This window comes from Poromitra crassiceps (genome assembly GCF_964638095.1).
Source record: "Poromitra crassiceps genome assembly, chromosome: 2".
Lineage (NCBI taxonomy): Eukaryota > Metazoa > Chordata > Actinopteri > Beryciformes > Melamphaidae > Poromitra > Poromitra crassiceps.
In genome coordinates this window covers 83,871,431-83,885,029 of record NC_139624.1, presented here as the reverse complement: position 1 = coordinate 83,885,029, position 13,599 = coordinate 83,871,431, and the positions used below count along the sequence as shown (strand labels likewise).

Here is a 13,599-nt window from a genome sequence, read left to right as displayed (position 1 = left end):
GAGGGCGGTAGATGTCCTCTTGATCTCCTCCTGGACAACCACTGCTCTTTTCCTCCAACCCTAACCTGTTGCTCTACAATGTTAGTGCCTCAAATTAACAACACACAAAAAGCCTCTGCGTCCGCTGCCGACTTACGCCAAATGTGACCAGATGGATGCTAGTCGTACTTTTGGATGAATCAAAGTGACAACGCCACTCTCTTTAAGGGGAGAGACCCTGAACCAACTATACAATTACTCCGTTACTGTTGTGACCAAATATCCCCATTCAGGTTGACAAGACAGACAGAGGCTTTTGTGCATACAATCATTTGACACTTTATTTAAATAGCAGGAGAAAGAGTCTACAGATAACACTATGTCTGTACCAACACGCTCATTGACCGGGGGGGGGGGGGGCAATAGCACTTTACAAAATAATCACACAGCATACAAAATAATCACACAGCACACTGATAATATTGAACACTGTTAAAACACTGCACTGGGGAGGGGACAAGCACGGTCGTCAATGTGAAGGTACAAAATAAGTGAGGACTCTTTATAAACTGAACACAAGGGAGGCACTTGGGCTACTAAAATAAACTAAATGGAGGAAAAGAACAGTGGCTGCCCTGCTGGGGGACCGCCTTCCATTCCGAAACACCACCGTTCCGACACCCCCCCACTCAGAAACCTCCCCATTCCGAAATTGATTTTCAAGTCCATATTTCTCCGAGTTTCCTGCATTCCTGCAGCATGAAATAAACGTTTCAACTCATTGTTTTTTTTATTATATGTCACTGTCTTCATATAATTTCGCTATAGCAGTAAACACGAGCCTGCTGCATTCAGATAGATACAGGAATGTGAACGTTGGATACATCCTAAAATCAGCTGTGGATCACAGACATGTTTGCACTCTGTGTTGTTCAGAATCACGCGAGCCGCTGCTCAGGGACTGGGCACAGCTGTCCCGCTTGCTTTCTCCCCCACTCCGCAAAGAAATAGGCTACACCTTGACAACGCACACTCTAGTTAAGCGCGTATCGGGCCCGGAGCAGTGTTTTTATTTTTTGGCACACAGACTTTCCACTCTGCTGGTCTAAATACCAGGTGTGGTCTTGCGCATTCCTGGCTCGCAGTTTTCTGCAGGTGCACATCTCTCTACAATCACTAAACATTGTTAATTTATGTTGTCTTGCCATACAGTTTGTTAAATTTGTCAAATGCGTAATCCGAGAGCGCAAGGATCTGTTCCACAGCAGCATATTCAACTGATTATTTATATCTCCTGACACGCCGAATCATAAATGATGTTTTCTACACATCTAAAGGTGAGCTGTTACACACGCCCACATCCATACCGTGAAAAGTGTTTGACATTTTTTTATTGTAACTTTGAGTCAAATGCTCACAGTTGAATAAGGTTCATTGAGTCATATTAGCAAGATGAGGACGTCCTTATTTGTGAATAACAGTCGGGTTGAACTGATTTTGTTTTATGAAAATCTGAGGAAATTTAGCTTCCCCATTCCCGATGGTCTAGCGCCGCTCACGGCTGGACTGCAATGTATTCTTACCGGTGCGATGGCCGCTGGGCCGCTGGGTAAGTGGGCCGGTCAGGTTGGTGAAAAAGTATGTATTATGTATTTGATTGGGCCGGTAGCGGCCCATTCAGGCATCAATAATGAATGATTCTGGTCTCTGGAGTCGCCCTCTAACCAATGCTAATGTATAGCGTGTTGAGTTAGACAGACTCACGACACGTCTGGTCAGGTTGAATACCCAGTCTAGACTGAGACAAGCTTTATTCTTCGTCACCCACAACCACTGCATCACACAGCTCCAGCACTCCTGCAGTGCCCCCTATGGGAGCACTTAGTATACAACATCATAATTGTGCATAACTCTATAACAGGCTGAGGAAGAGCTATTACTACATCTCCCTTTCTAAAGAACATCGGAAAACTCACATTCTCATTCTCATTCACTTTTTTTTTTTTTTTTTTTTCATTTCAACCAAACAGTCTCACTTCAACAAGCCTACACAGGCCAGGGTGGACTACCTGAGCCTGTGACTGAGGGTCTATGGGATTATTCTGCCCATGTGGTGAGACCACTCAGTGTTAGTTACAGTTCACATGAAAGTCCCGCAAATATGGTGGGGGGCCGCGCACCCGCTCGGGGTACCGACGCGGAGGAGGGGGAGGTGACTCTGCCCCCGGGGGAAACACATCTGGCTGTCCCGGTACGTCTGGGATGGCAGGATCTGTCAAGCTCTCACTGTCTGGCTGAGTGAGTGTGAGGTCCCTGCGATTACGCCTTACTATGCGGCCTTGCACTTGCACATAGTAGGACCGTGGTGTGTGTGCCTGCTGGTGCACTGTCCCTTTTTGTTTAGAGTCTCGCACCCAGACAGTGTCCCCTGGGTTGAGCTTTACGAGGGGTTTGGCCCTGTGGCGAGCGTCGAAATGAGCCTTCTGCTTCAGCTTGGCCTGCTGCTCCGCCTCTGAGAAAGCAGCCAGGTCAGGCCAGGCTGGTGTGAGGAGCGATGGATGAGTTGGCACCGTTGTGCGGAGTCGCCTCCCTTGGAGAAGCTCTGATGGGCTGTAGCCGCTGGCAAGGGGCGTGGAGCGGTAGGCCAGTAGGGCCAGGTAGGGGTCAGGTGATTTCCTGAGGAGTTGCTTTGCTGTGCGCACAGCGCGTTCTGCTGCACCGTTGCTCTGGGGGTACAGGGGGCTGGAGGTCACATGTGTGAAGCCCCAGGCCTGTGCAAACAGCCGGAAAGTGTCGGAGGAGAACTGTGGTCCATTATCTGTTATTACGTTCAGAGGGACCCCCTGGCGGGCAAACCAGGACTTGATGCGCTCCACGACTGCTTGTGAGGTCGTTGACTGCAGTTTGGCAACCTCAATGAACCTGGAGAAATAGTCAAACATGACGAGATACATGGAATTGTCCAGATGGAAGAGATCTGCCCCGACTTTCTGCCACGGGCCCTCTGGGGTCTCCCCAGGGAGGAGAGGCTCTGGGGGTTGCAGTCTGTATTGGGAGCAACTCTGGCATTTTTCCACCGTGTCTTGTAGCTGCCTGCTAAGACCTGGCCACCAAACCGAACACCTGGCCCTCCCCTGCATTTTGTGATGCCTTGGTGTCCAGTGTGAAGTTTGTCCAAGATGTCGTTTTGCATTGACACGGGGATGACCAGCCTAGCTCCTTTAAGCAGTAGGCCCTGGGCTATTGTGAGCTCTCCTGAGACAGCCCAGTAGGCCTTGAGGGCACTGTCCTTCTTAATGTCTTCCGGCCAGCCGTCCAGGCAATATTGCACCACCCGTCTTAACAGTTCGTCCGCCTGCTGTGCACGTCTCAGTTCTATGAGCCGCCCCTCTGTGATGGGCAGTGAAGTGAGCACAGCGTTCATGTACCCTTCCACTCGCTGCTCTTCAGCGTAGTCCTCGGGTGAGCAAGGGGGGCCAACCGGCGCCCTGGAGAGCACGTCTGCAGTGGCCAGACTCTTGCCCGGGACGTGTATGATAGAGAAATGAAACCACATGAGTCTCATTCTGAACCGCAGTATACGGGGAGACAACTCGTCCAGGTGTTTGGTTTTCAGGAGGGGAAGGAGTGGTTTGTGGTCAGTTTCCACCTGGAATGTCATCCCCATAATGAAGTCCTTAAAGCGTTCACAGGCCCATGTTATGGCCAGAGCCTCCTTTTCGATTTGAGCGTAGCGCTGCTCGGTGGGAGAGAGAGCCCGGGAGACATATGCAATGGGGCGCCAGTCGGAGTCCTGTCGCCGTTGGAGGAGGACTGCCCCCAGGCCGTAAGAGGAGGCATCTGCTGAAACCTTTGTCTCGTAGGAAGGGTCATACAGTGCCAAGCCCGGCGGGGATGTTAGCTCCTTCTTTATATCAGTGAAGGCCTGAGATTGTTGAGGGCCCCAGTACCAGGCCGCCTCCTTGCTCAGGAGGTCTCTGAGCGGCTTGGTTTTCTCTGCCAGGTTAGTGATATATTTCCCCAGGTGGCCCACGAGGCCTATGAAGCGACGGACCTCCGAAACATTTTGTGGTTCTACCATCTGCATGAGGGCACTGACTTTACCAGGGTCGGGTCTGACTCCCTTGTCGTTGATGATCTGTCCAAGGAACTTGACCTCCCTCTTTGAGAATTCACACTTTTCGTTTAGTGTGAGGCCTGCCCGATGCAGCCTGTCCAGGACAGCCATGAGCCGTGCATCATGCTGTTCCTGTGTTGCCGCAAACACAAGTATGTCGTCCATCTGGCATACCACCCCCTCCAGCCCCTCCAGAAGCTGGGACATGCGCCGCTGGAAGTGTTCTGGCGCAGAGGAGATCCCAAAGGGCAATCTCTGGAAACAAAAGCGCCCAAAGGGGGTGATAAAGGTGGTTAGGAGCATTGACTCAGGAGAGAGAGGAATCTGCCAGAAGCCAGATTTAGCATCGAGCTTCGTGAAGATTTTGGCGTCCTGCAGCTGTCCGAGTGTGTACTCGACACATGGCAGTATGTGGCGCTCACGGCAGACGTTATCATTCAGTTTGGTGAGATCGACACAGATTCTCACCTTCTCTTTCCCACTGGGGACCACCACCATTCCCGCGCACCAAGCAGTGGGCTGCTCAACCCGGGAGATGATGCCCAGCTCCTCCATCCTGAGAAGTTCCTCTTTGACCCTGCCCATGAGAGGGAGAGAAATGCGCCTTGGAGTGGTCAAGGCAAAGGGTGTAGCGTCTTCTTTGAGAACAACGTGGTACTCCCCATCAAGTTTGCCTATGCCCTCGAAGAGCCCTGGGAAGCGTCTTTTGGCCTCCTGCTCCACGCAGCGGGGTGAGGAGGTAACATTACTAATATCTGCTCTTTTAATTAAGCCCAGGGCAGCGATAGCAGGGCGGCCTAAAAGGGCTGTGTGGAGGCCATGGACTACGTAGATGGTCTGCTCTGATGACCGTTTGCCCACTTTTAAGTTGGCTGTGAACTTTCCGCTCACATCCAGTTTGATTCTGCTAGGGCCATAGAGCGGTTTTGTTGTGTGCTGCAAGGGCTGTGTTTGTAGTCCTTGATAGAGTGAATCAGATATTACAGTGACGTCAGCCCCTGTGTCTATCTTGAACTGAATGTTATGACCCCCCAGGCTAATGTCTGTAACCCACGGCTCCCCAGCGTCAACCTCAAGGGCGCCCAGAAACGCATCTTCTTCTTCTGGGTCTTGTGACACCTCCGACAGCATTGGGCGGGACCTACAGACTGCTGCAAAGTGACCCTTCTTCTGGCAGTTCCTGCAAGTTGCCTCTTTTGCAGGGCATGATTGTCTATTGTGAGAGCTCCTGCCACACCACGCACATTGCCTTGAAGTGTGAGGTTGGAATTTCTGGCTCACAGCGGCCCTGTTGTCGTGATCCGTCTGGTGTGATCTCAGGGTGCTGGTGTTTTTAAATGGATTTCCCTTTGCTGCTACTGCATCCACTGTCTGCTCGATTTGACCTTCGATCTGAAGGAGGCTTTGTTGTTTCTTGACAGCCTCATTTTGGAGACACAGTGTTTTTGCCTTCTCTAATGTAAGACCTGGATCCATTTGCAGCTTTTCAGATAGCTTAGCATCTCTGAGACCAACAACCAATCTATCTCTAATGAGCTCGTCACGTATTCTCCCATACTCGCAATGTTCAATCAGCTCGTATAATGCTTTGATGAAGCTATCCATGGACTCACCCCTCTCTTGAACTCGCTTGTGGAATCTGGCACGCTCAAATATCAAGTTGCGCCGGGGGATGAAGTGGTTGGAAAGCTGCGTCTTGATGATGCCATAATCCTTCAGCTGATCGGCCGTAACATCCCTGCATCTGATAATAGACTCTGCCTCCGGCCCCATCGTGTACAGCAGAGTGTTGACTTGCTTCTCCTGTGATTGTTTATCCAAGCCTGATGCCTGCCGAAAACGTTCGAAACGGCTCAGCCAAAGCGGCCATTCCTCTGGGCGAGTGAAGTCAAACTCCGACGGTGGGGAGATCTGGAAGAACGCTTGTGGTGGTGGGTCCGACATAGTGAAGCTCGGGTGTTGCTCCTTTGTCTTAGGTACTTGTAAACTTGCCTAAAGCGATCACCGTTTATGTTGAACTACCGTAGCTTTTACGCTAGCTCCTACGTTAGCCGCGGCTATGCTAACGTCACTGAACGTCTTGCCTGCTAGGCTACTCGGGCGCCGATTACGTGACAAACATTCAGTGCTGCCATTCGCATGCTTAATTAATTCCGTTTTACGTGGATCCGCTTGACTGATAATAGTAAGCCACTACTGACACCATGTTGAGTTAGACAGACTCACGACACGTCTGGTCAGGTTGAATACCCAGTCTAGACTGAGACAAGCTTTATTCTTCGTCACCCACAACCACTGCATCACACAGCTCCAGCACTCCTGCAGTGCCCCCTATGGGAGCACTTAGTATACAACATCATAACTGTGCATAACTCTATAACAGGCTGAGGAAGAGCTATTACTACATAGCGTTGTAATTTAGGATGTTACCTGAAGGCAACACAGGTGGTGACAGCCAATGACATGCACGGAAAACGTATGTATGTCTGTGTGTGTCTCTGACCACAGAGAGAGAAAGAGAAACTGTTCCTCGTGTTATATTTATTTCCTCCGTCTTGCTGCTGCTCTGGGAGTGCACGTGAGAACTGCTGCATTAACCCACTCTGCTAACAGACGTGTTATTCAAAGATGTTGTTGGTGCTCCCTCTAACTCCACAATGTGCAAGATAGTAATAGGCTATGTGTCTCTGTATAGGCGGGTGCACAACCACACACCCTGCTGAGAGCAGCGCACACACATGCTGACATGCTGCGCTGCTGAGACGCACAGTGTGCGACTGAAATGTCTGCACTTTAAAAAAATCAGTGTTATGTTTAGTAGCCTACTTGTTCAAAAGGCTGTCTATCAGCGCCGTTTGCTGAGGATGCAGATCAGGTACGCGCTGGGGATTGGAACGGACTCGTGCTGTAGCGGGCACGCGCTGTAGTGTAGCGGGCACGCGCTGGAGAGGTGAAGTGCGAGCGGACAGAGAGAAGAAAGCGAGTGAGGAGCATGGTTCATGTCCGCGGTTCAGAGACTGATCTCAGTTAGTACTGTGTGCGTGTGTCCCTGAGACCTGTAAGTCATGTCACTGTTTAAGTTATCAGTTAATTGCAGTTAATGTAAAGCATAAGTTTATATTCATGTTGGAGATTTGGTTACCCTAGAAGGATGCGTCATGCGTGATGGATTCCGCTCCTAGTACATGTGGCTGTTAATTGAATAATTGATGGAATGCCATACTCCGTGCCTGTCGGGTGCATTGTGGAGACTATGCTATGACTAAGATTATATTAGAAATAGATGTTTGCCCTGCATTAGTATTGTATAATTCATAGTGGTTTGTGGTTTGGTGCACATTTAAATAGTTTTATTGTATCAAGCTTAGGCAAGTAATAGTAATTATTAGTGATTGTTATTTCCACGATATATGTACATGTATGTTGATATGGAGGCTGATATGCTGGCTATGTATGTAGTGAACATACAATAGTTTATGTGTCAGTATATAGTGTATGTGTGTGTGTATGTTATGGAGGGTGGATCGTGTCTAAATCAAATACAATACAAACAACTAAATACAATACACACATTGAAATACAATACACATATTGGAAATACAATACATATATTGAAAATACAATACACATCTGAAGAATACAATACATGTGTAACAATAAATACAATACCAAAATGCTTAAATACAATACACATATTGAAAATACAATACACATCTCGAAAATCCAACAACTGTATTGTATTTTCGAGATGTGTATTGTATTTTCAATATGTGTATTGCCTTTTCAATATGTGTATTGTATTTCAATGTGTGTATTGTATTGAATTTTGGCATGGGTGATTCGTGCCATAATCAAATACAATACACACATTGAAATACAATACACATATCGAAATACAATACACATATTGAAAATACAATACAGTTGTTGGATTTTCGAGATGTGTATTGTATTTTCAATATGTGTATTGTATTTTCAATATATGTATTGTATTTCCAATATGTGTATTGTATTTTCAATATATGTATTGTATTTCCAATATGTGTATTGCATTTCCAATATGTGTATTGCATTTTCAATGTCAGTCAGGAACAGGGCCGGCGCCAGGATGAAATGACTGAGGGGGCTGATTTTTTTTTTTTTTTTTTTTTTTTTATATATGATATTTTTATATCGTAAAACATAGGTTATATACCCGCTATGCCTATTTCTGGACTTTTTAACCATAATAACCTCTGAAAAGCGCAATAACAACACAAGAAAGACTACTATTCAAAATCAAATAAAACATTTATTTCACAGCAGCAGATTAAGTGAGGGGGCCGAAAATTGAACTGAGGGGGCTAAGCCCCCTTAGGCCCCCTCGTGGCGCCGGGCCTGGTCAGGAATGTTTCCCGTTTTTTTTAGTTGTGACGTAATCACTCCGTTCCCGCTCCACTCAGCTGGCTCGAGTGCACCACCCAGACACTTCTTTCTGCGACCATGTATCGAGAGACATTTTCTAAAGAGTATAAATTAAGCTTAAGTTGGCTACCTTGGCTACCTTGCTGGCAAAATGTCGACGAAGACGTGGGCCGATCTGCTGCGGGAGGCAGCTAATGCCATGGATCTAATTCCTCCCCCCAGTACCCCTCCTCCAGCAGCTCATCCTGTGCCCCCAATGTCTGTAACGTTACCCTCACATGGATCAACTTCCATGGAATCAAGAGTTCGTGGTGCTGTGCAAGGTAACGTTAACGTCAAAACCACTGGAAAATATCTAGTTAGCTAGCTCAGATCGCTAGCTAGCATCGCGCTGCTCGCTGCTGCCAAGACGCCAGCATGCATTGAGAATGAATGGCAGCCGGCCGGCTGCTCTCGCTGTTCGTGACGGTCCCTTTGTGAATCCACAGTAAACGCTAGCTGTTGGAATGAAAGGATAGTGCTAGCTAGCTAACAACATTAGCTAGCTAGGCTATGAGAAACCCAAAATACAGATTTGAGCTTGGTTACCGACTGTGCACTTTATTAATGTCCTCTACTGCTGCTGAATAAAAAACAAGTAATTCTTGCCGAAATGACACAACAGAGATTGTATTTTAATCATCATAATGTTTATTTGATTCAATATTGATGTAGGTGAGGTGTCCAGGCTGTTTCAGCCTTACAGCCACCGTCGATCAACGCCATTCAGGAGCCCTGCTGTCCCAGCAAAGAAAACCAAACTGCTGCCCTACACACACTTCTGCTGCCTGGGCGGTAGGAAGGACAACAGTGTCCCTTCGATCTACGAGAAGGAGGAGTTATTGGTAGCTGGTCTGGGCCACAAAGGGATAACGTTCCCAGGTAATTGATAGTCATTCATGAAACTGAATGACACTATTTGAAGGGGTGTACATAAGACTAACATGACACTGTCATGAACCTGTCATATAACCGTAACATGAATGAATCGAGATACACCATCAGATCTTTCTCCTCCCCTCTCCTCACCTCCTCCCCTGTCATATAGATACCTCTCAAAACCAATAACCCTATTCTTTCTGTTTAACCTGATATTCAGGTGGATGAGAACTACGGCATCGACTGGATTGGATCCAGTGACCCGGGACATGCTTCTGTTATTCAAGTGCATGAGATTCAACTGTCACGCCAACTTACTCAGGCAGAGCTAGACCAGCTTCCTCATCCTGACAACACAGAGAATGATTATGGGGTGCGCTTGTATTTGCGCACAGTGGATGTCTTGACTAGATTGTTATAACATTGCTGAATCGATTCATAACAGTTAAGAGACAAAATTAACCCCCCCCCCCCAACAATCCATTTTGAAAAACAAGTTATAATAAATAAATAAAACTCTTGCGTATACTGTTCAAGTGTGCACATTCTTTTGTTAAAAAATAAAATAAAATAAACACCAAAAAGAGGCAACAGGCATACAGCTATAAGATTCCGAACCCTGTGTCACAGGTGTTCACAGCAGCTGTAAGATCATCAGAAAAATCCTTGAAGGATGTGTAGTGGCCAGGGACTTTCAGGAGTTCGGTGCAGGTGGCTGAAGTCGGCATCTTGACCCAGGAGCAAACTTTGATGTTGAGGGCTTCAGGCAGGACACACCACCCTACCCAGAACCTGACCAGTTTAAATTATCCCTTGAGATGAAGAAGGTAGCGCTAGAACAAGTCTCATATGTGAAATTACTAGGTCTAACCCTTGATGAAAAGCTGTCCTGGTCTGCTCATGTCGACAATGTAGTAGCAAAAATAGGGAGAGCTGTATCTGTTATCAAGAGATGTGCCTACTTATTGAATGATCCCTCTAGAGCACAGGTAATTCAAGCATTGGTGCTATCTCACTTAGACTACTGTTCGATGGTATGGTCTAGTGCAACTAAGGAAGACATTCATAAGTTACAAATTGTTCAAAACAGAGCTGCTCGCCTTGTTCTGAAATGCCCTTACAAAGCTAATGTTAATGTTATGCATAGTAAGCTTCAGTGGTTAAAGGTTGGGGATAGGCTTTCTTATAATCTTCTCTCCTTTTTTCATAAAATTTGTATACAGGCCAAGCCTACATCTTTATACTCTAGGATCTGTCATATTGAAGATATTCATGATTATTCAACAAGACAAGTGTCTAGGAGATTACTTGTATTGCCTTCCACAAATTTAATATCTACTCAAAAATCTGTTATGTATAGAGCCACTGCATTATGGAACAAGCTGTCTGATAGTATGAGACACACCCAGTCTTTAAGTCTGTTCAAAAAACATCTTAAAAACAGTCTATTGATTGAACATTGGTCCATGTGAATCTGAATTTGGTGTCGGTATTCGTAAATGTTTTATTACTTTTTTTTTTTTTAATGTTTATCTGTAAACTGTTTTAATCAAAAGCAACCATAGTTGGGTTGTGGTTATATTTTAAGAAAGCTTACATAGCATTACTTAATTTTTTCATGAATTAAGTTGTACAAACTGTATTTGAATAATTGTATCCATCAAATGTATGTCATTTTTTTTTTAACTTTTATATTGTGGACCCCAGGAAGAATAGCTGCTTCCATGTGTGGCAGCTAATGGGGATCTAAATAAACAATAAACAATAAACCTGACCAGTTTGGTGAGTTGTTCAGATGTCGCTGCAGGGAAAAAGACACATCAGAATCAGAATCAGAATCAGAAAGACTTTAATGATCCCCGGGGGGAAATTGGGACAAATTACAGTAGCTTGCTCACAGAACACACATAGCATAAAATAAACAGTAGTAAATGCGATAGAAGCAAAAATAAGTAGAATGTCTAAGTAAGCAAAATACGTAGAGTAAGTATACATTCCGTGCCAATTATCATTAGCACCTCGGAAACGCTCAGTCTCCCTGAGACTGAGCCAGCCGATAGGTTAACTGTGCCTGGCTGAGCCACGTGTAACGTATAGGGCAAGCCGACTTAATATAATTCCAGGGTGCAATAATGATAATTGGCACGGAATGTATACTTACTCGACGTATTTTGCTTACTTAGACATTCTACTTATTTTTGCTTCTATCGCATTTACTACTGTTTATTTTATGCTATGTGTGTTCTGTGAGCGAGCTACTGTAACTTGTCCCAATTTCCCCCCGGGGATCATTAAAGTCTTTCTGATTCTGATTCTGATTCTGATGTGTCTTTTTCCCTGCAGCGACATCTGAACAACTCACCAAACTGGTCAGGTTCTGGGTAGGGTGGTGTGTCCTGCCTGAAGCCCTCAACATCAAAGTTTGCTCCTGGGTCAAGATGCCGACTTCAGCCACCTGCACCGAACTCCTGAAAGTCCCTGGCCACTACACATCCTTCAAGGATTTTTCTGATGATCTTACAGCTGCTGTGAACACCTGTGACACAGGGTTCGGAATCTTATAGCTGTATGCCTGTTGCCTCTTTTTGGTGTTTATTTTATTTTATTTTTTAACAAAAGAATGTGCACACTTGAACAGTATACGCAAGAGTTTTATTTATTTATTATAACTTGTTTTTCAAAATGGATTGTTGGGGGGGGGGGTTAATTTTGTCTCTTAACTGTTATGAATCGATTCAGCAATGTTATAACAATCTAGTCAAGACATCCACTGTGCGCAAATACAAGCGCACCCCATAATCATTCTCTGTGTTGTCAGGATGAGGAAGCTGGTCTAGCTCTGCCTGAGTAAGTTGGCGTGACAGTTGAATCTCATGCACTTGAATAACAGAAGCATGTCCCGGGTCACTGGATCCAATCCAGTCGATGCCGTAGTTCTCATCCACCTGAATATCAGGTTAAACAGAAAGAATAGGGTTATTGGTTTTGAGAGGTATCTATATGACAGGGGAGGAGGTGAGGAGAGGGGAGGAGAAAGATCTGATGGTGTATCTCGATTCATTCATGTTACGGTTATATGACAGGTTCATGACAGTGTCATGTTAGTCTTATGTACACCCCTTCAAATAGTGTCATTCAGTTTCATGAATGACTATCAATTACCTGGGAACGTTATCCTTTTGTGGCCCAGACCAGCTACCAATAACTCCTCCTTCTCGTAGATCGAAGGGACACTGTTGTCCTTCCTACCGCCCAGGCAACAGAAGTGTGTGTAGGGCAGCAGTTTGGTTTTCTTTGCTGGGACAGCAGGGCTCCTGAATGGCGTTGATCGACGGTGGCTGTAAGGCTGAAACAGCCTGGACACCTCACCTACATCAATATTGAATCAAATAAACATTATGATGATTAAAATACAATCTCTGTTGTGTCATTTCGGCAAGAATTACTTGTTTTTTATTCAGCAGCAGTAGAGGACATTAATAAAGTGCACAGTCGGTAACCAAGCTCAAATCTGTATTTTGGGTTTCTCATAGCCTAGCTAGCTAATGTTGTTAGCTAGCTAGCACTATCCTTTCATTCCAACAGCTAGCGTTTACTGTGGATTCACAAAGGGACCGTCACGAACAGCGAGAGCAGCCGGCCGGCTGCCATTCATTCTCAATGCATGCTGGCGTCTTGGCAGCAGCGAGCAGCGCGATGCTAGCTAGCGATCTGAGCTAGCTAACTAGATATTTTCCAGTGGTTTTGACGTTAACGTTACCTTGCACAGCACCACGAACTCTTGATTCCATGGAAGTTGATCCATGTGAGGGTAACGTTACAGACATTGGGGGCACAGGATGAGCTGCTGGAGGAGGGGTACTGGGGGGAGGAATTAGATCCATGGCATTAGCTGCCTCCCGCAGCAGATCGGCCCACGTCTTCGTCGACATTTTGCCAGCAAGGTAGCCAAGGTAGCCAACTTAAGCTTAATTTATACTCTTTAGAAAATGTCTCTCGATACATGGTCGCAGAAAGAAGTGTCTGGGTGGTGCACTCGAGCCAGCTGAGTGGAGCGGGAACGGAGTGATTACGTCACAACTAAAAAAAACGGGAAACATTCCTGACCAGGCCCGGCGCCACGAGGGGGCCTAAGGGGGCTTAGCCCCCTCAGTTCAATTTTCGGCCCCCTCACTTAATCT

At 46.1% G+C, this 13,599-nt stretch overlaps 1 protein-coding gene across 1 annotated transcript in view; it reads right to left on the bottom strand.

Moving 5' to 3' along the window:
* Positions 1-11,209: 11,209 nt before the first annotated feature.
* Positions 11,210-13,599, bottom strand: part of LOC310800708 (uncharacterized protein) — a gene marked incomplete at both ends in the record, with an annotated part of 61,246 nt that continues 58,856 nt past the window's right edge. Inside the window, one exon of the mRNA XM_083663322.1 lies at positions 11,210-11,219. Coding sequence (XP_083519448.1) covers positions 11,210-11,219 — 10 coding nt within the window. The remainder of the gene's footprint in view (positions 11,220-13,599) is intronic.